Source organism: Biomphalaria glabrata, chromosome 17, assembly GCF_947242115.1.
Source record: "Biomphalaria glabrata chromosome 17, xgBioGlab47.1, whole genome shotgun sequence".
In the NCBI taxonomy this organism is placed as follows: Eukaryota; Metazoa; Mollusca; class Gastropoda; family Planorbidae; genus Biomphalaria; species Biomphalaria glabrata.
In genome coordinates this window covers 5494889-5520910 of record NC_074727.1, presented here as the reverse complement: position 1 = coordinate 5520910, position 26022 = coordinate 5494889, and the positions used below count along the sequence as shown (strand labels likewise).

At 39.1% G+C, this 26022-nt stretch overlaps 1 protein-coding gene across 2 annotated transcripts; it reads left to right on the top strand.

Annotated features, from left to right (window-relative positions):
• The first annotated feature begins 42 nt into the window (after positions 1-42).
• On the top strand, positions 43-17539 carry LOC106053089 (uncharacterized). Of its 2 annotated transcripts, none has more exons than XM_056014963.1 (9): positions 43-313; positions 2328-2429; positions 3409-3599; positions 4159-4345; positions 5449-5724; positions 8100-8213; positions 10441-10470; positions 12728-12800; positions 16975-17539. In XM_056014963.1, exons 2-9 carry the CDS (start codon positions 2375-2377, stop codon positions 17138-17140), a joined length of 1092 nt encoding a protein of 363 aa, XP_055870938.1. In that variant the 5' UTR covers positions 43-313; positions 2328-2374; the 3' UTR covers positions 17141-17539. The 2 variants fall into 2 exon arrangements, with proteins under 2 accessions (XP_055870938.1, XP_055870939.1); XM_056014964.1 differs by having other exon boundaries at positions 12728-12805; positions 16975-17110.
• The last annotated feature ends 8483 nt before the right edge of the window (positions 17540-26022 follow it).

Sequence of the window (26022 nt, the reverse complement as noted above, 5' to 3'; positions counted from 1 at the left end):
TGAATATTTTAGCTGAACGGAAGTTCCTAATTGTAAACGCAATAGCGAGAATTTCTTTAGGATTTCTTAATTATTCAATTTTAATCACGGCATAAAACAGAAGAAATTGAAGGAGCTGTATTCATAATATTTGTACAAATTACCTAAAAAACAACAAAGAAGAAGTAAATTAAGTTCTTTATTATATCCACATCTCTTTATAGAAGTCCAAAGATCTAGATCGAGATCTAACTTCTGTATCCCTTGCTGTATCAGTGTATGAAGTATATGGTGTAGATTTAGATCTAGATCCAACTAGTGACATTCTCATCAGGTAAAGCAGGCGTTCGTTTAGCTTTTTTTTCAATCTCTTCAACAGGTGTTATGAACCTTGATTCTGACACTTCTGAGACTAAAATCTTGCTATCGTCTGCTGAAACGAAAATGATCTAAACATGCGCTACTTTCAAATGCAATCAGCGGGAGGCTTGGTCAGTTGTTTAGGGAAAGAAATTATCACCAATACAAGAGTTTGACTGGTTGAATGAAAAGGGAGAAAATTCAAGCTTAAAATCAAATAGGAGTAGAGAAGTTATCCCTCTTGTTCCACCCAAACAGGTTAATTCAGACTCAAACGTCTTCCTTGCATGTTTATAATGCAAAGTTCAATATTAAACTACCTTGACCTTTAAATAGCTCAGGGAAGCATTGTTTTGTTGCTATTGTTAGGGCTGAGAATTGTACTTTTTAGATTTGAAAGAAAAAATACTACATCTAGTCACACAAAATCTTAGTATTTTATTGATGGTCCATTGCATCAGTGGATTAAAGATTTTCCGATAGGGAGAGAACAAACTGTAATAGTAAAATGGCTCTAAATCAACATCAATAACAGTAAACTCAGGCGTACCTCAAGGAACAGTCCACTACTATTTTAAATTTACATAAACGATTTACCAAATTGCATTAGTTCAGGAACAAAAGTCAAATTATTCGCAGATGATTGCATAATATATAGAACAATAAAAACAACACAAGATACAGAAATTTTGCAAAGAGAATTAGATGAATTACAGAAATGGGAATCAAATTGGAGCATGTCTTTCCACCCAGAAAAACGTCAGTTATTAAGAGTAACAAAAAAACTAAAATAAATTAATTCCACTTATCTTATTCATGGTAAACCAGTAACACAAACTAAAAACGCAAAATACCTAGGTGTTATAATAAATGAAAAACTGTCATGCAATCCACATATTGCTGAAACTATCAAAAAATCAAACAAAGCATTAGGATTTATTAAAAGAAATTTCTATAAATCAAATAAGAATATAAAATTAAAATGTTATTTAACCTTGGTTAGGCCAGTAATAGAATATGCATCCTCCGTTTGGGACCAATCAACTCAAGAAAACATTAAGAAACTGGAACAGGGTCACAAGGTTTATAAAAGGGATACGGATCATCTCGAACCTTAAGTGGACATCCAAAGCGATGTGTGGATGAAAGGGGTCTGAGTGAATCCTATGATTGTTTCCTCTCGGCAGTGGACGACTTGCGATTGAAAAGATCTGGGGAAAGGAGTGTAGAGATACTTGGAGGGGTTATCTTCCCCTTGTCCTGTGTTCGTGTCAGACGACCTCGGAGGCTCTATGGTTCGTTTTACTCTAAACGTATTTAATCTACTCTTTTCTATAATAAAAAAAAAATTGAGTACATAGAAGCACGGTGGCTGAGTGGTAAATCACTTGGCATCCGAACCTAGGGGTATCGGATTCGACTCCTGGTGAAGACTGTTTTTTTTTTTTTTTTTTTTTAATTTCTGGATTTTAAAGGCCCCTCCGAGTCCACCCACCTATTATGGGTACTTCACATAAGCTGGGGAAAAGTAAAGGCAGTTTTTCGTCGTGCTGACCACATGGCACCCTCTTTAACCGTAGGCCGCCACAGAAACAGATGACCTTTACATCTTCTGCCCCATAGATCGCAAGGTTGAAAGGGGGAACTCTACGTATTAGTTTTACTAGAGTAGCCATTATATATATGTATGACTCATTATGCAGGCTTCATTAAGTTGTATAGACAAAATAGCTATTGGTGAACTCTAGTTATTCTCTTTACTAGAGTAGCCATTATATACATGTATGACTCATTATGTATGCTTCATTAAGTTGTATAGACAAAATAGCCATTAGGGAGCTCTAGTTATTCTCTTTACTAGAGCAGCCATTATATATATGTATGACTCATTATGTATAGACAAAATAGCCATTTACAGAATAAGAAAGACATTATTTTGATAATGTATTGATACACCAATCGATGTTTTAAAGTTTCTATTCCTCTAGCCTTGGACTACGTCAAACCGCTGAGTGCCGACTGCTGCTCCTGGACTATGAACACTTACTTTGCTTTAAGTTTCGTGGTATTATACTCGCCTACAGACACAGGTAAATTGAAAAATTTTTAAAAATAATATTATTATATTTTAAAGTTTAAAATGAAGGTATTGTCTTTTTAAAACATGTATTTAAAAAAATGTTTTTTTCTTGTTTTAATTCGGGACTCAAACAGAGTTGTGTTTGCTGAAAGTCTAAAGCATCCTAGCTATTACCCCTCCCCCCCCCAACCACCCACCTGTTATGCCAACAGATCGAACTGAAAATAATAGTAATGAACTTTGAACTCTGCATCATCTTCAAATATAAAACTCCATTGAGGGATCAATGCAAAAATTTTATACCATACGTAACTACTTTTTTTTTTACGGAAATAGGACAGACGCCATTCCCTCCTAGCAATGTTTCACCAGTAAAAGTTTATTTTACTTAACCGTAAAAGCCATCATGACAGTTCCTCTATTCAAGTGGTAACTTCGTCGAAACTTCAAAAACCTAGGTGGGTGGAAACTTTTAGGTGGGTTTAGGTTAACGCAATTCTTGAAAACGGCTCTAATGATTTTTTCCAGAAATTTGACAGTTGCTGCATATCGTTGGAAAAAAAAATTACTAGCTCGTTGGTCACACTCGGAAAACTCTAATTTGACCGTTATAATTTTTCAAAGTAAAAGAAAAAAAAAATTAATTTAGCTGGGGGACAAAACAATTCTTATGAAACAGACTCTGCGTCTTCTGGTATTTGAGGAATACATTATTTAACTCTTTCTCTCCGTAATTATTTACCACATTCTGGTGGAATCAACGCTGGTATAGTCAGTTAGGAGAGAAAGAGTTAAGAAAGAGTTAAGAGTTTAATAAACTCGTCTTCTGGAGCACATACTTCACTCGGTCTACTAACAAATAAATCTTGTCTTCGAACCCGAAGATTAGTGAGGAATGCCCGGCGGGGATTTTCAAATTCTTCACCCTCCTCCACCTTAGCTACGCCACTGTATGGACTATTGCTCTAACCTTTTTAATTCTTCCTCAGTGTTCCAGTTAGGTAATTTAAGCCGCGTCTCGGACATTGAGACGAGAGGTACCAAGTGTTACGAGGATGGCTTCCAACCGTGGCATGAGAGTTTGATTGTATCATTAAACGTCTACATCTTGGATGACCCAGCGCGTATGCCGCCCCTGATCATCTATCGCATGTCAGAGACTGACAAAACGAAGACATTGGTAGGTGGCTTACAAATCTGGGGCTCTTTAGTTAACTTACAGATGTCACCGTCACCTCCCCCTTTGCCTCTTTGACCGCTGGAGCACCACACATATCTGTCGCCCGTCTACATTCCTATTTGGCTTTTGCCAGGATTAATATCTTTGACGGGCCCGCCCATGCCTTGATCACCCCACTAGCTTCTTCTGGTGTAATTTCCTCAGAAATACTGCCCTCAATGTCGTCTGATATTAATGGAGTCTACTAAGACTTTCCCGCGTCGTAGGCTCGTAAGGCAGCTATCTCTCTGAAGACATCGGTCACAAGTTCTTTTCCTTGTTTGATACCGACGAATTAACTAATTGGTTATTTTTTTTTTTAATTGACTGTTGCTTTGTTCATGTTTTCAACTTGATCGGAGAATGGGTGTGGGAGAAATAATGTGTATGTATCTTTCTTTCTGGTGTTGAGCTTATATCAACAGAGTGAGTTGATATATGTAAAAATAGGCTTCTTTTTTTGGTCAAGTCACATTGCCATAAAGTTTTCTAGTGTGTCATTTTTCCTTTCAAAATGTAGATCTGTTTCTTGGAGTTTAAGGGCAAGCAGGGAGGTCGATGTAAGTGGTGGAGCGATCAAAAGGACAGGTTTGATTTGTTGACAGAGATGATGATCACTTCTGAATGGAGCAACACCAGACTAATTATCCAGCACAAGTTCAAGGACGCTCCTTGGGAATACATTTCTGAAACTATTATCGTCCACCGTAAGTACCCCAGGCACAGGTCTCAGGGAAATTATTTTGGGATCTCGTACGATTTCTTTCTGGGTCTCGTGGGCATTACTTTATGGGTGTCTTGGGCATTACTATCTGGATATCTTGGGCATTACTTTACGGGTATCTTGGGCATTACTATCTGGATATCTTGGGCATTACTTTATGGGTGTCTTGGGCATTACTATCTGGATATCGTGGGCATTACTTTATGTGTGTCTTGGGCATTACTATCTGCATCTCGTGTCATTACTTTCTGGGTGTCTTGGGCATTTCTGTCTCGGGTCATTAGTTTCTGGGTCTTGTGAGCATTACCTACTGGGTTTCGTCCTTATAATAATGTTTACTTCTTCTAGTTATTAATTAAGGGAGAAAACTATCATAGAAAATTCCGGATTATTTACAAGATTTGATAATAAACCTCAGAAGTGCATGACGTCATAATTAGTCTCGTGTTTCCTCCATGATGTCACAAATCCAAGTAGATTAATTCCATCTGTTTCTGGCAGACCACAATGCTCAGTGAGAGGTGCAGTAGCTAAGAGGTAAAGCGCTTGGCTACCGAACCGGGGTCCGGGGTTCGAATTCTGGTGAAGACTGTGATTTCAAATTTCTGGATCTTCGGGCCCAGCTCTAATGGGTACCTGATATTAGTTGGGGAAAAGGCGGTTGGTCGTTGTGCTGGCCACACGACACACTCGTTAACCGTAGGCCACGGAAACAGATGGCCTTAACATCATCTGCCCTTTGACCACATGGTCTGAAAGGGGTCTGAAAGGGATACTTTACTTTTTTTTTTACAATGCACAGTTGTTGTAAAGCTTCTGCCTTTTTTCAAACTAGGTACACCGGAGGGCACTATTCGATATTCGGCTGGATATCAACATGTCTTGTAAATAGATCATGTTACTGTACATTTAGCAAAACTGCTAAATATTATAGCTATATTCCTATGTTCTTTGTCTCTATCTCTCTTTTGGTTTCTCTCTCTCTCTCTCTTTGTTTCTTTCTCTCTCTCTCGTTGTCTCTCTCTCTCTCTTTGTCTCTCTCTCTCTCTCTCTCTTTGTTTCTCTCTCTCTCTCTCTTTGTTTCAGACCCCCCAGAAATCTCGGTTCGAATAAATGGAATATCCTTTGAACACAAGAAATGTTTCTTTGATATGATCATGCATTCAAAATTTTTGGTGGATTTCTGCGTGAATAATCTGAAGTCCCCAAGGCTGGAGATCTCCTGGCTAGGAGAGGCAAAAAAACATATCTATGGCGACTGCATTTCTGAATCGTTTGTTCATACCAAAGCCGATGAGCAGATCGAGTTTGAATTTATGGACTCTTGTCAAAATATAGGCTCGTTTACCTGCAAACTCGCAGGTAAGTCAACCTGTGTCTTCTCAAACTATTCATCATAGCTGGTGGCCGAGTGGTGCAGCGCTTCGTTTCCTGACCGTTGGTTCTCTGCTTAAACCCCTGTATAATTTGAGATTTGTTCTTTTTAAAATCTTTACCCTGAGTACCGAATGACTTAACATTTGTTAGAGGGCGAAAGTGTGATTTGTCTCTGAACTGGCCTCATGGTAAATGCCGTTTTAAATCGTGTGTAGAAACACAAGGTCCTGAGTCTTGCAAAAACCTTCCTTTAGGGAACAGTACCAGGAAGAAGAAGAACAGGAAGAAAGAGGCAGCAGTGGGAAGACAACATCGAAGAATGGACAGGCCTATTGTCACAAATGCCATTGTAGAATTATTTGTACATTTCACATTTAAAAGAAATATAAACCCTTGACTGAGCCTCAGGAATTACCCCACAAATTTAGACCCTTGACAGCACCTCAGGTTTTACCCAAAACGTGATTATGATGTTTCAAATCTATTGGTTGATTTGAAATTAAACAAAGACATTTTTTTTAAAGAGTTAGCGCCAGAGAATTGGCGAGAGTAGAGAGAACGCCAGTCGATAAAATATTTTCATAGTAGTCAGTCGGTCTTCTAAGAGCTCTGTTTTAAAAGCCTTTGTGATATTTTGTGTTGATTGATCTGTAACTTGTACATAAGCTGTACTTACGTTTTATATTTAAATAAAGTTCCAGAGTTTTGTTTTAACAGAGAATCTTTTATTGTGATTCTAGATCGTCATTTATTCAACTATTTTTAATTCAAGTAAAATCCCCGGCATCACAACACATTGTGACATCTTGTGTGTGCGTGTTGTGACACCTATCATTAAATGAAATTCGATCTAAGGCAAAGGACAGAAAGGAACGGAGAAAGACGGTTGACAAATCTTGTGTGGTGCCCCAACGGTTCAATAAACTTAGTCACTACGGGATAGCTGAAGGCGAAAGTTGTCTGGGGCATATAAAAAAAATACAGAATTATGTGATGCTTATCTTAGTGTCCTCAACACTTGACCGTCTGACCATTGAGCTGAACTCATGTCTCTGTGCATGGTTACTGCATTGATCCGAATTAGCAATTCTGATTCTTTTTTTTCGGCACATTTTTTATCAACTAACTTTTCTGTCTATCTGTCTGTTAAAAAGTTTGAACATTTTTTTTTCCCATTTCCCATTCTCGGATGAAGTTGAAATTTTGCACATTTATTCAATGAGCCTTATAAGACATGAATCAATAAAAAAAATTAAGCAATTAGTTAATTAATTGTTGATGATTAATTATTTTGTTTGATTTAGAACTAAGGCGAATAAATGCTTTTTAATGAGAAATGTGGGTATATATATATATATATATATTATATATATATATATATATATATATATATATATATATATATATATATATATATATATATATATATATATATATATATATATATATATATATATATATATATATATATATATATATATATATATATATATATATATATATATATATATATATATATATATATGCATATGGAACCTAAAGATTCGTAGACAGCACTAGAAAGCCTCCCTTTGAAATTGGTGTACCACTTCCTATAGGGACTACGGTCCTTGTCCTTAAGGTCACGTGGTCAAACTCTAGAGAAGGGAATGGGCTGCCTGAATCAGCCAGGAAAACCAGTGACTTACCAGAGTTTAAGTCATTGATTAAGCATGACATGGTGTACCACTTCCTGTAGGGACTACGGTCCTTGTCCTTAAGGTCACGTGGTCAAACTCTAGAGAAGGGAAATGGGCTGCCTGAATCAGCCAGGAAAACCAGTGACTTACCAGAGTTTAAGTCATTGATTAAGCATGACATGGAGGCCAATACGAGGAAAGCGCAAACAGGGACGTCCTCGTATTACTTGGCGCCACACCTTCATGGAGGACCTCAGAACAGTGGACTCCAGGTGGGAGGAGAGGCTTCAGACATTGCCAACTACAGATCTTTATGGAGACAGCTTGCCGCCCAACAGCGCGGGAGGACATAAGTCTAAGTAAGTAAGCATGACTAGATTGACACATGAGTTCTTTCCCTTGGATAAACTTGAGTTTTTTGAGATTCGAGTTTTTTTTCCAACTCGAATAAAAAGTTTGTAGATGTAATTTCTCTCACACTTAAAAAATGTAATGTATTTGTACCTATCAAAACATATATCATTAACAAGACAACAACTGACCAATTAGTCAATTAATAAATGGTAATTATTTTGTTTGATATCGAACTTTGATAATTTCCCATTTTTAGGTGATACAGTTGCAGGTACCTTGTTTATATTAGATTTTTTTTTGTTCTGTTTTGCTTGTTTGAATGTCCAGATCCTGAGTCTACAACTCAACCTGTCACTACGGACCAGCCTAATGAACCGCCCAATGACGACTTATGGTGGTTTAAAATATCGTTAGTGTTCTCTGGAATCTTTCTTTTAGCAGGTAAAAGGTCAAAGGTTGTTTTCTTATAATTAAACTCTATGTAAAACTAAAAAGTAAAAACTTCCCCTTTCAGACCAAACCGTCTATAGGGCAGATGATGATCATCAATTTTTTTGGCCAACGGTTAACGAGCAGGGTGTCATGTGGCCAGCACAACGACAAACCGACTTTACTTTACCCAACCAAAGTCATGTACCCATTAGAGTTAAAAATTCTGTAAATTCAAAATCCCAGTATACAACCGAGATTCGAACTCAGGACCCCCAGATTCGGAAGCCAAGCTCTTAACCACCGTGCCACATAAAACTACTATAGTATATAGTTCACCCATCGTGGTTATCTTGATGACCACTTTTGTCCTCCAGGGGCTGAGGTATTTGGTGGGGGATGACTGAGTGACTTGCACTGAAGATTTTGATTTAAGTAAGGAGGATTTGCGTAACACATCGACCTCACTCTCTCGCCTAAAAGCCCGTCCGTTTACAGAAGCAAGATTTGGTCAAGACGTCCTGGGATGAGTTTGGGTGCAGTGGATGACCAGAGACTTTCTGTGTGCCTTGTCCTGCTCTAGAGTGCTTCACAGCATTGTGCTGGTATTCGCCTTTCTGTCCGATTTGTCTAGTTGTGTGACGTTTCGCACAGGCCGCCAAGTCCAGACCTCACATGCTAGGTGTGATAGAACCTTAGTGTACTGAGTGTCACGGACATGTCAGATATCCTCTACCTGGTTTAGCCGGCCGCTGAACATGCTACAGCTTCTGGTAACCACAGGTGAGAGTTGGGTACCGAGTGGGGACCAAGAGTACGCCAAACTACCCTTAGTAGAGGGTACGACTGCCTGTCAACTTGAGGCGCTACCCCTCCTAGATACCCCAAACACCCCATGTATAACTGCAGTAGAGTGATGGCTGACTTGCTACTGTCTACTTTACCGAAAATTCCTTTTTTTTTCTATCAATAGGCATTTCATTTTAGGAATTGAAGGTATGCATTTAGCTTGAGGATTGAAGAATTTAAACTTACAGGCTGAAGATTGACATTAATAGTTTGGATTAAACTTTATTTTTTAGGGCATGCGAGTGAAAACACAGCGCACTTCCGTAATGCGCGTGATCTTAGTAAGATCATCTTCATGCGAAATAGTATTGACCTGCACAACCTCTATTTACCTTTTGTGTTTGAAAAGCCTTTTCGATATGAACTTTTCTTACTGGGAGATGCTCAGAACGAAAGAAGACTCATGACTTCCGGGATCCCCCCAGTGGCGTAGCTAGGGTGGGGGGAGGAGGGGGGAAAATTTGAAAATCCCCCCGGGCCCCCACTTGAGAGGGGCCCAAAATAAGTGTTTTTTACATTAAAAATTAAATATTACGCAAAATGAAGGGGCCCCAAAAGAGGTCAAGCCCCTCGGGCCCCAGACGATGGAAAATTCCTAGTTACGCCCCTGGATCCCCCCACCTCTTTCCGTGCTCCACTTGAGGAGCTTCTCACTCTCTCGCTGGGCTAGAGGAAGAACAATCTGCCTCTTCAGCTGTACTCTCTTCAGACAGATAGTTTCTCTATATCCTCAGTATACTTCAACATTATCCTCGAAACACTTTTTCACGAGTATTTATTATGTAAATTTTGGGTTCCAGTTCGTGTAAATAAACATGCAATGAACCAAACACTATAACATTGGGTTGCATGTCTGTAAGCTTATCTCCCTTTTTCATTACATCCCACTCAGACTCATCTGAGAGACTTTACAGCGCTCCGCCAGACGGCAGCATACTAAAGAGGTGCGAACAATTTTTTTTAAGTGTGTGTCTGTTTGGTGGGAGGGGTATACGATATAAGATTTGTAAAAACTACACTAGTGGAGACCCTACAGGAAACGTAGGCACTCTGTAATATCCCAAAATGCACATGCGAAAAAAATGTAAATTTCCCCTTTCAGAGCATGATTAATGGGGCTGATGATAGGGTATTATGTGGCCATCACAACGACCAACCGCCTTCACTTTTTTAGAACTAATTTCACGTGGACATTTCTCTGGGCGGACTCAGAGGCGGCCCTAAGGATCACGAAATTAAAAATCCCTGTCTTGACAGGGATTTGAGCCCGGGACTTCTTGGTTCGGAAGCCAAGCGTTTTACCACTCAGCCACCGCGCCTGATACACATGTGAAAAGTGTCTAAAAAGTATAAAACAATTGATGGTTAGTTTCCTTTTTTTTTGTTTCAGGATTACTTTGCTTCATTTATACACATCGAGGTAATTTTTTTCTAATTTTTTATATTTTACAATATTTTATAAAATATAATGTCACGTAGAATGATTTATAGATATGCTTTCCATTATAAAAGAACATATTTACTAAATGTATTGCTTTGTATTCGACTATTGTAGGGTAGCGCATTATGGTTATAATTATTGAGAATAAGAATGTGTAAATGAAATTTTTAAAAAAGTTCAAGGAATGTTCTAGAAACTGGAGTTTGACGGTGAACATGTTTTACATTGACTTTCAAATAATCCGGAATGAGCTACGTAATCATTCCACAACTCAAAAGTCAGTTCGCCCTTCTTAAAGAAGGACGTTTTGGCGCTGCCATTTTAGAGCGGTAATCATTTAGGCCCCGCCCCGTTTCCGCGACAGACGTTTTGAGGGCTACATATTGTAGACGAATATTATAAATTAACTATTTTTGTCTTTCAAAAGATGATTAGATGTTATTTTTCTTTTAACTGGTATTTCGGTTTGAATTACGCTTTTTGTAAATGAATTAATTTTTTTTAATGAAGATTTAGAATCCTACTTATTATGTCATTAGTTCGTTACCGTATGTCGAAATAGGAGTGGTGCATCTTCAAGGTATTCCGCTAATTTAACATTTAAAATGGCCAACTAAATTAAAGTCACAGAAGAGCTTTAAAAAATTTGAATATGCTAAGCTAAAATTGTGCACAGAAATTATTATGTAACTCAGAGGCTCTTAAGCCTGGGGACCTCTATATAGTCAAAACTTGCCCACGTAACCCTAAGTAAAAATAAAAAAGCTATATAAAACATATTCTATAAGTAACCAATATAAAAAAACAACACATTTTTGACGGAGTTTTTTGTTTTGTTTTGTTAGTAGCTTTTGTTTAACAAACAAATTTGAGAAAATGACTTGGGATAAGGTTGATTAGATTTTATGAGTGTATTTATGCCCGGCTCAAGGAGAACACATTTCAAGTCAGTTTCTATTATTTGTGATCATTTTCATGTAGGCAAGGAAATCACGTTGTAACAAATACGAAGAAGGAAAAGCCGTCCATAAGTTCTTTACACTTATCTTATCTTATACAATACAGACGTTACTACAAAAAAAAAAAAGAAGATGATTACGTCTTACGCGTCATGCATTTAGCCATGCATATTAACCAATGACTTAAATTCTGCCAAGTCACTAGTTTTTCTGGCGAGCTCACTGACCCATATAGCAGGATATATATTTGGAATATGTTTTTGTAAACCAGAATTTGTGGTCTCATTGTTCAAACATTGGTTTAAGTCCCTCGTTTGTGGATATTTCAATAAGCTGCTCCTGTATTAATATGGATTCCTCTGGGGGGTTGGGATCTGAGTTTGTCCACCTTCACAAAAGGGATCAATACTTTGGTCGGAAAGATCCCAATCAAGAATGTTTTCAAATCTTTGGTTTAGGCCCTCATGGAAATATTTAACAGTAAAGAGGCGCGAGTTGATTATTATAATATATAATACAACATTATAATAAGAATCTATTCTCAAAGTAGAGTGGAGAGTCGTTCTACTACGCTCGGATGGCTGCCTGGTCGTAAGGTATGCGCTCTGGACTGCGTCTCGATGGTCCCGCGTTCGAATCCTACCTTTTGCCATCCTGCGGGACGTTTGGGCTAGAATGTAATAGTCTTCGATTCTGAAGGAATATGTAAAACGAACAAACAAAAACAGGGTAGACGTTGCTTTCACAAGAGCCTGTCGTCTGACTGAATATTCAAGTTGGTGCTTACTTTATTTTTCTCATGTTATTAGTAACAGTCCATTTTATTTTTCATTCCTACAAGTTTTGCAAGGTAGTGAAGACTTCGAAATCTTTTATCTCCCCTCTTTTCATAATAGTAGTAGGTTATTTCCCCTTGTTCAAGGAACATAACCAATATCGCGTCATTTAAGTTAGCGTTACTCCGTATTAGCATGAACAACAGTAAAATCCTAAATATCTTCCGTAGCGGAACAATAAATGCTCCAATTTTTTTTTTTGCTTAAATTTTAGCGGTTCTCAACCGGCTCGGCGACCCTTTTTTACAACCCCCCACTCTGCCGCGACCCCCCCCCCAGCACACACACACAACAATAGAAGATTGGAGAAAAACAATTCATTTTTTCGATGGTCTTAGGCGACCCCTGAGAAATCGTCAATCGACCCCCAAAGGGGGTCGCGACTCACAGGTTGAGAACCCCTGCCTTAAAAGAATGTTGTTTTTTTTTTTGGTCTTACAGTCTTAAGAGATTCCAGCATATCTGATTCCAACAGTCTCGAAGGAGTTCCCAAACGGAAGGAGTTCTTTTACACGTAAGGTACATATTTATTATTGACTTATACTTGCTTGTCAACCAGGCGGACACTCTATGCAGTCATACTACCTTTTTATTTCTGTGGCATTTTACGTCTCGAGAGGTAATCTTTTCCCTTTGCGACTTCTTGTGGGACTAAAAGGGCCAATCCTTGATACACAGCTGCGGTCTTCGCGTGGTGGTCCATGCGACTTCTTGAGTGACTAAAAAGGCCAATCCTTGATACACAGCTGCGGTCTTCGCGTGGTGGTCCATGCGACTTCTTGAGTGACTAAAAAGGCCAATCCTTGATACACAGCTGCGGTCTTCGCGTGGTGGTCCATGCGACTTCTTGTGTGACTAGAAAGGCCAATCCTTGATACACAGCTGCGGTCCTCGCGTGGTGGTTCTTCTCACAGCTACTAATTCCTCCATGATTTCAAAATTACTGTTTGTAACGCGAAAAAATTAGGAACAGTTGAGCAGTAATAGATATGTCCGGTTTATATTATGTCTTGTTTTAAAAACAGTCACATTTTCTTTATAAAACAAATTTGTTGACTTATCATCTTTTCCACATTAAAGTGTTAAAGGTCATGGTGCCAATCCATCAACGAATGATACATCTTCCAATTTTTTTTCTTCTTTTCTACACTTTGTGCAGACGTTTCAGCGGACCGGATCTGGTCCACGGGCCGTATTTGGGTATCACTGCTGTAGAAATAGGGCGCCCAGAGTGCACAGAGCATGCTATAGAAGCATGAAGCCCACAGTGCACTGGGTTTGCTATAGAAACATGAAGCCCACAGTGCCCTGGGTTTGCTATAGAAGCATGAAGCCCACAGTGCCCTGGGTTTGCTATACAAGCATGAAGCCCACAGCGCACTAGGTTTGCTATACAAGCATAAAGCCCACAGTGCCCTGGGTTTGCTATAGAAGTATAAAGCCCACAGTGCACTGGGTTTGCTATAGAAGTATAAAGCCCACAGTGCACTGGGTTTGCTATACAAGCATAAAGCCCACAGTGCCCTGGGTTTGCTATAGAAGTATAAAGCCCACAGTGCACTGGGTTTGCTATAGAAGTATAAAGCCCACAGTGCACTGGGTTTGCTATAGAAGTATAAAGCCCACAGTGCACTGGGTTTGCTATACAAGCATAAAGCCCACAGTGCCCTGGGTTTGCTATAGAAGTATAAAGCCCACAGTGCACTGGGTTTGCTATAGAAGCATGAAGCCCACAGCACACTAGGTATACTATAAAAGCATGAAGCCCACAGCGCACTGGGTATGCTATAAAAGCATGAAGCCCACAGCGCACTGGGTATGCTATAAAAGCATGAAGCCCACAGCACACTGGGTATACTATAAAAGCATGAAGCCCACAGCGCACTGGGTATGCTATAAAAGCATGAAGCCCACAGCACACTGGGTATGCTATAAAAGCATGAAGCCCACAGCACACTGGGTATACTATAAAAGCATGAAGCCCACAGAACACTGGGTATACTATAAAAGCATGAAGCCCACAGCACACTGGGTATACTATAAAAGCATGAAGCCCACAGCACACTGGGTATACTATACAAGCATGAAGCCCACAGCACACTGGGTATACTATATAAGCAAGACTTCCTGAGAGCCCTAACGATTCTGCAAAAGCACGAATTTCAGAGAGCATGCTTTAAAAATAGGACTTTCATAGCGCACGGGAGGCGCGGTGGCTGAGTTGTGAAACGCTTGGATTCAAAACTTGGGGTCCCAAGTTCGAATCCTGGCAAAGACTGGGATTTATAATTTCGGGATTTTTAGGATGCCTCTCAGTTCCCCCAGCTCTAATGAGTACCTGACATTAGTAGGGGCAAAGTAAAGGGTGTTGGTCATTGTGCTGGACACATGACATCCTCGTTAATATACATTTTAACTAACAACACTTAAATAATAGCGACTTTCGACTTTCGTGAGTGTAAATAGTCGAAGAGTACGTTATAAGCGCATTTAGAATTAAACTCAAGCTTATTAAAATAGATAAATATAAGGGGGAGGGGAAGTGACAACATCATTGTTACGATGTGTGTGTGTGTGTGTGTGTGTTTCCATGGTGATGTTTAGAAGAAGTAAGCGATTAGTCGGTGGCTTTGTAGGGGGACTGATGCAAGAATAGTGGCACTGTCGTAAGGTGTCTTCGCTACGCCAGACGAGTCCAGGATGTCAGATTGTAAGAACGTGTTATAATTGTAGCCTAGATGTTGTTCAAAATACTATATTTTATTATTTCCAAAGTCTACCACATTTATTTCATTTCAAGCTGAATGTGTCTGTATTGTCATAAACGTTTTATTTAATATTGTTGAATATTGTTTAATATTGTTCACAAAGAAGTAATTAGAGTTATGACAAGTTAAAATATAATACAATCTACGGCCTCTAAGTTGTCTACCAGCAGTAAGGTGCTACAAGTTTACGACCATCAATAGCACATCTTATCAGGGGCGGGCTGGGTGTCGAAATCGGCCCGGGCATTTCTATACAATCCGGCCCATAACTTCTATATCCTATGATGGGCATACCCTTCTAGACCTACCTGTCTTCTAAGTCACTATGTTAAGTTTGATAAAGTATCGATATGCATGCATACAGTAACCTCTAAATCTGTATACAAATATACGCCTAATGTTGCCTTTTAATCGCTAAATGTGTAGGTCCTAAAAGAATGAAGCCTACTAGTAGCACTATCTACGGATGTAGGCTATCACAATATTAGGTAAATGTGTTTCATTAAAATAGTATTACACTGTAGAGTCTGTGAATTTTTTTTTGTAACACGACGCTCAGAGGGCCCTTTTATCCATGCGGCCCTTTCGTGGCCCAACCAGCCCATTTGGGTACCAGCCCACAGGGCATTTGCCCGAATGCCCATATAGCCAGTCCGCCCCTGCTGATCTTATAGAGTACAATGCCAATGTCGAATTAATATGATCTTTCTTTACATACTGATATCTTGTACAGTCCCGTTGGTCTGTGGAGAGACATTTGGGCATACAAGTTAAGATACATTTTGTTTTGTGTATCTCGGGTTAGGTGTTATATAGCGACAACATCGGCTTAATAGAAAGGAAGGCGACTGGGAGAGATTTTGAAATAAATACAACAACACTCTAAAAGGACGCTGAATCTAGATGTCTCGAACCAGTTGATACACTCCTAGAGTAGCAGAAGACGTTCATTTCAATTCTGCTTTATTACCGCCCTTTTGTTGTTTACATACGTTTGGGTTACTGTCATGGATCAAGCCTCTAATACTAATGCCACAAACAACATACTTGAGAAATTTTGATTCCGTAATGCGAAGAGGACAAAGAAATTATTCAACTATTTTTAAAATAAATAGCTTATTAATACTTTCTCTATATTCTGCACATATACATATTACATTAGATATTTTCAATTGATGGATACAACTCCACATTGTTTATTTGCATAAGGTTGGTGAATTAAAGATATTAACTTCATTTAAAGACTCTCATGAACTGTAAATCTACGCGTCTTTTTTGTTTTTGTTTTGTTTTTTTGTTTTTACACTTTTGACAGAGAGTGAAACTGCAATTCATGGGTCTAACATAATTTGATTTTGTATTTTAAGATTGAAAAGTATTTTCCCCTATGTTTACGCACAAGACAGTGATTTATTTCTTTGATACAATAATGTGACGCTTGTAACGACAAGTATATAAAGGGGCTTCTTGAATTAGAGAAAAAAGAGCAATGCTGCAAGATTTATCTCCCTTTTCTACATAAAGCAAAATTAATTAATTTCCACTAATTATTTAACTGATTGGTTATTTTTTTTTTATTGATTCATGTGTTGTCATCGACAAAGATTTATTGAACAAAGTTACAACTTGTTCCGAGAATGGGAAGCAGGGGAAATAACGTGAACAGCATGACAGACAGACAGACAGACATGACATTTTTTTTGGATAATGCTAATGCCCGACTACGTTCTTAAGCGAATGTGTAATAAATGACGTAGTCATAATGTTTATGATGCCGGTGTGCCGTCACTGCCTCATACGTACAGTGTTTTGTGTTTATGTTGTATACTTGTACGTTTTATGTAAGGTTGTTAAAGAATGCATCTCATTAATATAGCATTGCATATTATTATGGCTAACATCGTTCTATTTACCCTTCAGCTACTTACAAGTTAGTCATGATGACGTGTACTTGCCTCCCTTGAATGAAGCATTACGATTGAATGCTGAGAGAGCATGCCAACTTGACGTCTCCACTACACGTTTCAGCAACTACAACTTAACAGATTTACATGTCAAATTAGTCTATTTTTTGTCTGTTCCATAGTTGTACAGGTCGTAATGACTAACTTGTTCACAAATGATTGTGTAAATTATTTATAGCAAATAGTGATACGTGAAATGAAACTAGAAAGACAATCGTTGTCACGTTCAAATTATCCCATCCTAACAAAAATTAATAATAACATTGATTATTTCTCTTAGCTGTAAGCCTACTCAAACAACTTACAAATAACTATTACCTGCATATTGTGACAATGTTTGACGATAAAGTATTTATACATTTGCATATTTATGTACATTTGACTCTTAGCTTCTGACACTTGATTTGAATGGTTTCCAAGATGCACTATTTCCCCATTTATTGTATTGATTATGTTATTGTATTTAGAGCTGCAAGACACAAAAGTTGTGTAAATAACTCTACCGCAAAAGTATAAAACGTCATTAGACCAAAACTGTGTCAGTCTTTTTTTTTTTATGTGTTACTCTCGTGAGTGTGCAAAGTGAAGAATGTTACAATATCTAAGTGTAGTCACTCAATAAACTTTTAGGTATAAGTTGTCTACTAGGGTAAGTGGAATAAAGCTGTTGTTTTTATACCTCGGAGCTACTGTCTCAGATGAGGGAACGAAACCTGAACTACTGGCCCGAATAGCACACTCCACAGCGGAACTTGTAAAACTTAAAATAATATGGAAAGACAAAGGATTAGCCCTCGGCACCAAAATCAGACTGATGCGCTCTCTGGTCATGGCCACATTTTTATATGCTTGTGAGTCTTGGACGCTGACTGCAGAGCTAGAGAGGAGGATCCTAGCAATGGAATTGAGATGCTACAGAAGGATCCTAGGTATCACATTTAAAGACCGCATCACAAACCAAGAGATTAGAGACAAGGTTACTAGAGCGATTGGATACCACGATAACCTGCTATCTATTGTAAAAAAACGCAAGCTAAAACTCTATAACCATATTGCGAGATCTTCGGGGCTTCCTACAGGGAACAGAACCAGGAAAAAAAGAAGAGACAGACAGAAACAGCGATGGGAAGACAACATAAAAGAATGGACGGGCCTGTCATTGAAAGAGGTTCTATCTAAGGAAAAAGACAGAGGTGCCCCAACGGTCCAACAGACTAAGGGATAGGTAAAGGTAAAAAAAAGTTTTAGTCTTGACACACCTACTAGGCCAGGTAATCTTTTGTTTCCAATTATCGCCAAAGTTTTTTTTGAAAACCATCAAGATCTGAACAAGAGCGAGACATAGGTTCAAGTGAAGCTCACCACATGATAGGTTTAGATTGTGTCCGCATACTGTGACGAAACGCGTTTCTCCTCAATACAGAACTGACCAGTGCGGAACTACCCCCCCCCCCCCTTTTTACCACTAGTTAGCATTGTATATCCTCTCTCAACACTAAACTGACCAGCGTAGAACACAAACATCCTATTACACCAAGGTTAGATCCAACCACCAAATTATAGGCAATAAACACACATCCCAAGTTACGCCCCAAACGCCGAAATAAACGTACGTAGCCATTAAGTCCAGGAGCATTAAACTTGAAAGGCCAGAACAAACACACGCAGTTGTCAAGTCCAGGGACATTAAAATTTGGTGTCCACGTACATCACTTTGTGTCGACACTCCTAACGCCCAGGGCTATTCAAATCGCTCCTGTCCGCTGTACCATCGAGCGATGGTCCAGCCTGATAATTGTTGCATGGTTCCGCTTTCATCCTTCTCCGCCCCCCCCCCCCCCCCAGGGTCGTGGGTTAAAGAAGTCAGGTGAGTGAGCCCCAAATGAAGATTGGTCCAATTTAACAATTCTAAATTCGAAAGACTCGATGGCCATTGGATCGTCACTACTCTAACACACAGCTCGGGAACCTATAAAAGCCGGAGACGAAAGTTTAAGGTTAATGCCATTCTAGATCAGAATCACTGAGAAGTCAGAAGACTCTCAAGTCAACGATTCATTTGGGAACTTGTGTAAGGCAAAGCGGGTGAGTTGGAAAAACTTTATCATTATTATTTAGTGTGTCTTCGCCTGTAACATTTATGTTCATGTATCATTAACATGTTAACACTTGTTTGCTTCAAAATATTACATTTGTAAATCTCTATGAATATGTGTTCCTCATTTGCTCGTCAATGTTGACTGTACTCCCAACGGTGGACATCCACCCTACAATTTAGATAACCCTATTGTCTATTTATGCATTTGTTGTTTATTCATACTCATGTTCATCTGGACCCGCTCACGTCTAGATTATTACTTACCTGTGCATATGTACCTGTATATGTGCACACATATATACATTATAATTATGCTTGTTTTTGCTATGCACATGCTGTGCTGTCACCATGCATCCTTAGGCCCGAGAATCAGTCTCGCGTGTCTACACCATTATTTTCGACCGGTTGGCCTGCATTAGGCATGTACCCTCTTCTACCCCCCCCCCCTTTTTATTGTCACGGTCCTCTGGTCACGAGCGACCATGGACTTGTTTAACTGTGGGTCAATGAGGTCACAGGGGCTACAACTCTCTAATATGGTCCCCCTGTTTCCCTTCTCATTTATGCCCCTGCCTTGTACATTTATATACGTATTTGTATTATTATTACTATATTATTTGTAGAACAATTATTATTAGACCTAGTGAAATGCTGATTAGCAAGTATCTTAGTTAGCCTGGGGGAGACGCTCCTATCAAGGACGCGCCCCTCGCAAACCAGCCTGTATGGTTTAATAATTCAGGCTCCTCTCACGTCTCATCTCATAGCCTCCTACACCAGGGCTGGCGTGTTTTGTTGCCTGAAGGTAGACCTCAGCAGCTCTCCACACATTCCCGTTGAGGGTGAGTCACTCATCACCCTCGACCCGAACCGAAGGCATTCCAGGCTGAAGTCCCAGGACTGGTCTGCACCTACTACTGGAGTAAGCCCACCGCTGGCATCCTCATCCTCATCACACTAGTGCCTGCCTACCTGCAGGGCACCAGCTACTATCTACAAGCACAGCGGAGCCTCAATCACCCCAACCCGAAGGAGAACCTTGGATACAGATAAGTGAGAGACAGCCGAATAAGCAAACCATACTCGAGTTCTATGAGCAACATCCCAGTGATGATATTATCTTATAATTCGTTATAAATCACCTTGTACATCCTCATACTCATCGATTGTATTTCTTCTTAATTATTCTTTATTAAACATTTGTTCTTCCACAAAATCATTAAGCTTTGCGTTTTGCTTGTGCCTGTCTATATGCCTATATAATACCAACAAAATATTTACCACGTTGTGGCTCTAAGACTTTACCCCTAGGAGTCGCAGGCCATCATCCCCATCGGAAAGTGCAAACGGACCGATCGGCGGACTTATTCCACCACACATACCATGGCCTCCTTTAGAACATAGATAATTCAACAGAAATAAGATGGATGTCTAGGCATTAGCTATGGTCGGAACGATGTCTCCCATACAGCAGTGTCCCCATCTCATGTGTCCAAAGGAACGGGGAGTGCCGATACAATTTACAATCAGCGGCGTCCCAGGTTCTGCCAGAGTGTAGCACTGTGAGCTTCATGCCTTTACTTACAGAGTGCCTTTACACACAAAGTGTCATCATACACAGAATGTCATTACGTACTGAGTGTCATTACACACAGAGTGTCATTACATGCAGAGTGTCATTACATGCAGAGTGTCATTATACACAGAGTGCCTTTACACACAAAGTGTCATTATACACAGTGTCATTACGTACTGAGTGTCATTATACACAGAGTGTCATTACATGCAGAGTGTCATTATACACAGAGTGTCATTACATGCAGAGTGTCATTATACACAGAGTGTCATTACATGCAGAGTGTCATTATACACAGAGTGTCATTACATGCAGGGTGTCATTATACACAGAGTGTCATTACATGCAGAGTGGCATTACATGCAGAGTGTCATACACAGAGTGTCATTATACACAGAGTGTCATTACATGTAGGGTGTCATTATACACAGAGTGTCATTACATGCAGGGTGTCATTTTACACAGAGTGTCATTACATGCAGAGTGTCATTATACACAGAGTGACATTACGTACTGAGTGTCATTATACACAGTGTCATTACATGCAGAGTGTCATTACATGCAGAGTGTCATTACAAGCAGTGTGTCATTATACAATGAGTGTCATTACACACAGAGTGCCATTGCTTCCAGAGTATCATTGCTTCCAGAGTTCCCTTGTTTACAGAGTGTCGTTACATACATACCTTCCTCGTGTACCTCCTAGCCATCACAGAGGACAGGACTCTGGAAGCCATTGCTTCCATGAGTCTACGTGTTAATTTATGTGAATTAATAACGCTATTGTCCTTTTATCTCGAGAGATAACTTCTTCTTATCGAGCAGACTGAACTGTATATTGAAATAATATTTGCCTTTGAATCTTTGCATGCCCGGCTGAGGACTGAATCGATAGATTGTAGTGTAATAGAGTGTGCAGTCGCTGAATAAACTCTTTATGTTGTATTTATGTGTATTTTTCTGTTGTGTTGTCTTTATATGAGAAAAGAGTCCTTGTAATCACAACAAACAAAGGATCAATAAAGCAGTCTTAGTCTTAGTAGTAATGAATGCCCTTTATGGGCACTCGAAATATCAGCAGATGCTAAAACCGATTCAACTGCTCAAAACGATATCTACAGGAGGACAACGAATATTTTGGCTAAAAGTGGAATTTTCTAACGCCACTGGATTCAAGTGAAGAGATTGGCTCCATATATTTCACCAGCATCTCTATCCATTATCTAACCGTTGCTGTGTTCAAAAAGAATAAAAATAAATAATATCAATACCATGATCAATACTCAAATGTTTTTTACTTCGAGTCTTACTATTAATGCGGAGTGCAATAGTATATGCGACATTTATCGGAAATTTTTGCTTTTTGTCTCTTCCATTAAAAGTAAAATGAATTGTTAATCTTAATCTGATGAAACTTTGAAACTGATTATGACGATGGTGAATTAAATGCATTTAGATCTATATCCTTCAGTCGATGTGAATATAAAGTATTTATTTAAAAGTGAGTAGTATATTGTTTATGCCTCAGTCAGGTAAGTCTTTAAATGTTTATAATAATATTAATACTAAGGCTTGTCTCTGAGTCCAAAGATCAATAAAGAATGCAGTAATTTCCCGTGGCTGCGCAGCCCCAGCTGTGACATACATAGTTTGCCACAACCAGGACAAGCATAACCGTTGTCCGCCGGTGGCCGATTAAGATTTTCTTTTCGCTGCCTGATTCTGTCCTCGGCAGCGGATTTTCTTTTGGTCTTCAAATGTTTATAAAGCAATTACATATGTCGTCCCTTATTGGAAATTCATATATTAATAGATCAACGTGTAATTTAGATCTAGATCTTATGATAATAAATATTATCTTTATTCATTATCACAATCATCATCTGTCCCTTGACTATCGTTGTAAGGATGCTGTAACAGTTCGAGTCACCAAATCCCTCCACTTTTTCCCAGTCAGCAGTTGTTCTTAGCAGGATATCAAGAATAAGGCCGTTTGTCGATTGTCTTTCTCCATTCCTCTGTCTTTTCCCTTAGACAGAACCTCTTTCAATGTCACGCCCGTCCATTCTTTTATGTTGTCTTCCCATCGTTTTTTTTCTGTCTGCCTCTTCTTTTTTTTTTCCTGGTACTGTTCCCTGTAGGAAGGTCTTGACGAGCCCCGAAAATCTTGCAATATGGTTATATATTTTTAGCTTGCGTATTTTTACGATAGATAGCAGGTCATCGTGGTATCCATTCTTTTACATGGTCCAGCCAGCTTCTCTCTGGACGACCTGACTTCGTTCTTCCTCCACTGTGCCTTGAAGGATGATTTTAGACAGTGAGTCATGTCTTACAATATGACCAATCCAGATCAGCATTTGTCTCTTCATAGTATTGAGAGTAAAAAAAAAGTAAAGTTCCCCTTCCAGACCTTGTGGTCTATAGGGCAGATGATGTAAAGGTTATTTGTTTCAGTGGCCTACGGTTAACAAGGGTGTCATGTGGCCAGCACAACGACCAACCGCCTTTACCTTTCTCCTGGTAATGTCAGGTACCCATTAGAGCTGGGTGGACTCAGAGGCGTATTGAGAAGTCCCTTCTAATTGCCTGTTAGAGTGTTGACTTGTGGCAGTACAAAATCGTTTCTCTTCGTTTCCTGGTATCTGATACCGAACATATTGTTCTGAAACATTTACTGTCCAAGGCTGGAATTCTTCTTTCAAACCCACCTTTCGGAGTCCACTAGCGAAGAATAGAGGTTTAATTTTACTTGCTAGCTTGACTGTTGTCTCGATTGTTCCGGGTTCGAAACCTAGTGTAGTCCAATTACGCCGCCATCCTGAAGGAGAGTCGGACTCAATCTACGAATCCGTCTTACAGTTGGTCTACTTTTGACTCAATCTACGAATCCGTCCTACAGTTGGTCTACTTTTGACTCAATCTACGAATCCGTCCTACAGTTGGTCTACTTTTGACTCAATCTACGAATCCGTCCTACAGTTGGTCTACTTTTGACTCAATCTATGAATACGTCCTACAGTTGATCTACTGTTGACTCAATCTATGAATACGTCCTACAGTTGGTCTACTATTGACTCAATCTATGAATCCGTCCTACAGTTGGTCTACTGTTGACTCAATCTATGAATCCGTCCTACAGTTGATCTACTGTTGACTCAATCTATGAATACGTCCTACAGTTGATCTACTATTGACTCAATCTATGAATACGTCCTACAGTTGGTCTACTCTTGACTCAATCTACGAATACGTCCTACAGTTGGTCTACTCTTGACTCAATCTACGAATACGTCCTACAGTTGGTCTACTATTGACTCAATCTATAAATCCGTCCTACAGTTGATCTACTATTGACTCAATCTATGAATACGTCCTACAGTTGGTCTACTATTTACTCATTCTATGAATCCGTCCTACAGTTGGTCTACTCTTGACTCAATCTACGAATACGTCCTACAGTTGACAACTCTTGACTTAATCTACGAATACGTCCTACAGTTGGTCTACTCTTGACTCAATCTACGAATACGTCCTACAGTTGGTCTACTATTGACTCAATCTATGAATCCGTCCTACAGTTGGTCTACTATTGACTCAATCTATGAATCCGTCCTACAGTTGGTCTACTATTGACTCAATCTATGAATATGTCCTACAGTTGGTCTACTTATGACTCAATCTACGAATAAGTCCTACAGTTGGTCTACTATTTACTCATTCTATGAATCCGTCCTACAGTTGGTCTACTCTTGACTCAATCTACGAATACGTCCTACAGTTGGTCTACTCTTGACTCAATCTACGAATACGTCCTACAGTTGGTCTACTCTTGACTCAATCTACGAATACGTCCTACAGTTGGTCTACTCTTGACTCAATCTATAAATCCGTCCTACAGTTGATCTACTATTGACTCAATCTATGAATACGTCCTACAGTTGGTCTACTATTTACTCATTCTATGAATCCGTCCTACAGTTGGTCTACTCTTGACTCAATCTACGAATACGTCCTACAGTTGGTCTACTCTTGACTCAATCTACGAATACGTCCTACAGTTGGTCTACTCTTGACTCAATCTACGAATACGTCCTACAGTTGGTCTACTATTGACTCAATCTATGAATCCGTCCTACAGTTGGTCTACTATTGACTCAATCTATGAATCCGTCCTACAGTTGGTCTACTATTGACTCAATCTATGAATATGTCCTACAGTTGGTCTACTTATGACTCAATCTACGAATAAGTCCTACAGTTGGTCTACTATTTACTCATTCTATGAATCCGTCCTACAGTTGGTCTACTCTTGACTCAATCTACGAATACGTCCTACAGTTGGTCTACTCTTGACTCAATCTACGAATACGTCCTACAGTTGGTCTACTCTTGACTCAATCTACGAATACGTCCTACAGTTGGTCTACTCTTGACTCAATCTATAAATACGTCCTACAATTGGTCTACTATTGACTCAATCTATGAATCCGTCCAACAGTTGGTCTACTATTGACTCAATCTATAAATACGTCCTACAATTGGTCTACTATTGACTCAATCTATGAATCCGTCCTACAATTGGTCTACTCTTGACTCAATCTACGAATACGTCCTACAGTTGGTCTACTCTTGACTCAATCTACGAATACGTCCTACAGTTGGTCTACTCTTGACTCAATCTATAAATACGTCCTACAATTGGTCTACTATTGACTCAATCTATGAATCCGTCCAACAGTTGGTCTACTATTGACTTAATCTATGAATCAACTTTTGCTGATGCTGCTTGCATATACGCTACTGTCCTTGGGACATCGTTCACATGCAATGGATATTTTGATATTTTGGGTTTCGGCACATCGGCACAATTTAGGCCATGTTGCGCCCAAAAAAACCCTCAAGGGTTATTTCCCCTTTATAGCTCAAGAGCTAAATTGTTATCCAGCTAAGTTATTAAAAATATGGTCTATTCATAGCTCAAATAGTAAAAATAGTAAAATGCATATAATTTGATAAAAAATCTGTTGTAAATATTATATATTCATAATTACTTTGCCCTATTACAAATCAAATTTTCTTAGTCAACCCCACCTCCCGAATAAAGCCCAGTATTTTCCTAAAGGACTAGATAACCAAAGAGTGTTTTCAAAGTGTTCTATAAGCTTGTTGTGGGTCTCACATGGAAATACCTACGCTCGTTGACCAATGACTTGAATCAATAATATTGACTTATGACTATGATCAATTGTATTGACATATGACGTCATCTTGTTTCTCACCTGTATTCTATATAATCTATATGTCAATCTTACGCGTTAGCGTAGCTT

Coding starts and splice junctions, on each gene's coding strand:
- LOC106053089 (XM_056014963.1), top strand. CDS start 2,375: ATGAACACTTACTTTGCTTTAAGTTTCGTGGTATTATACTCGCCTACA. Junction 3,600..4,158: donor CTGACAAAACGAAGACATTG/GTAGGTGGCTTA, acceptor TTCAAAATGTAG/ATCTGTTTCTTGGAGTTTAA. Junction 5,725..8,099: donor GTTTACCTGCAAACTCGCAG/GTAAGTCAACCT, acceptor TTGAATGTCCAG/ATCCTGAGTCTACAACTCAA.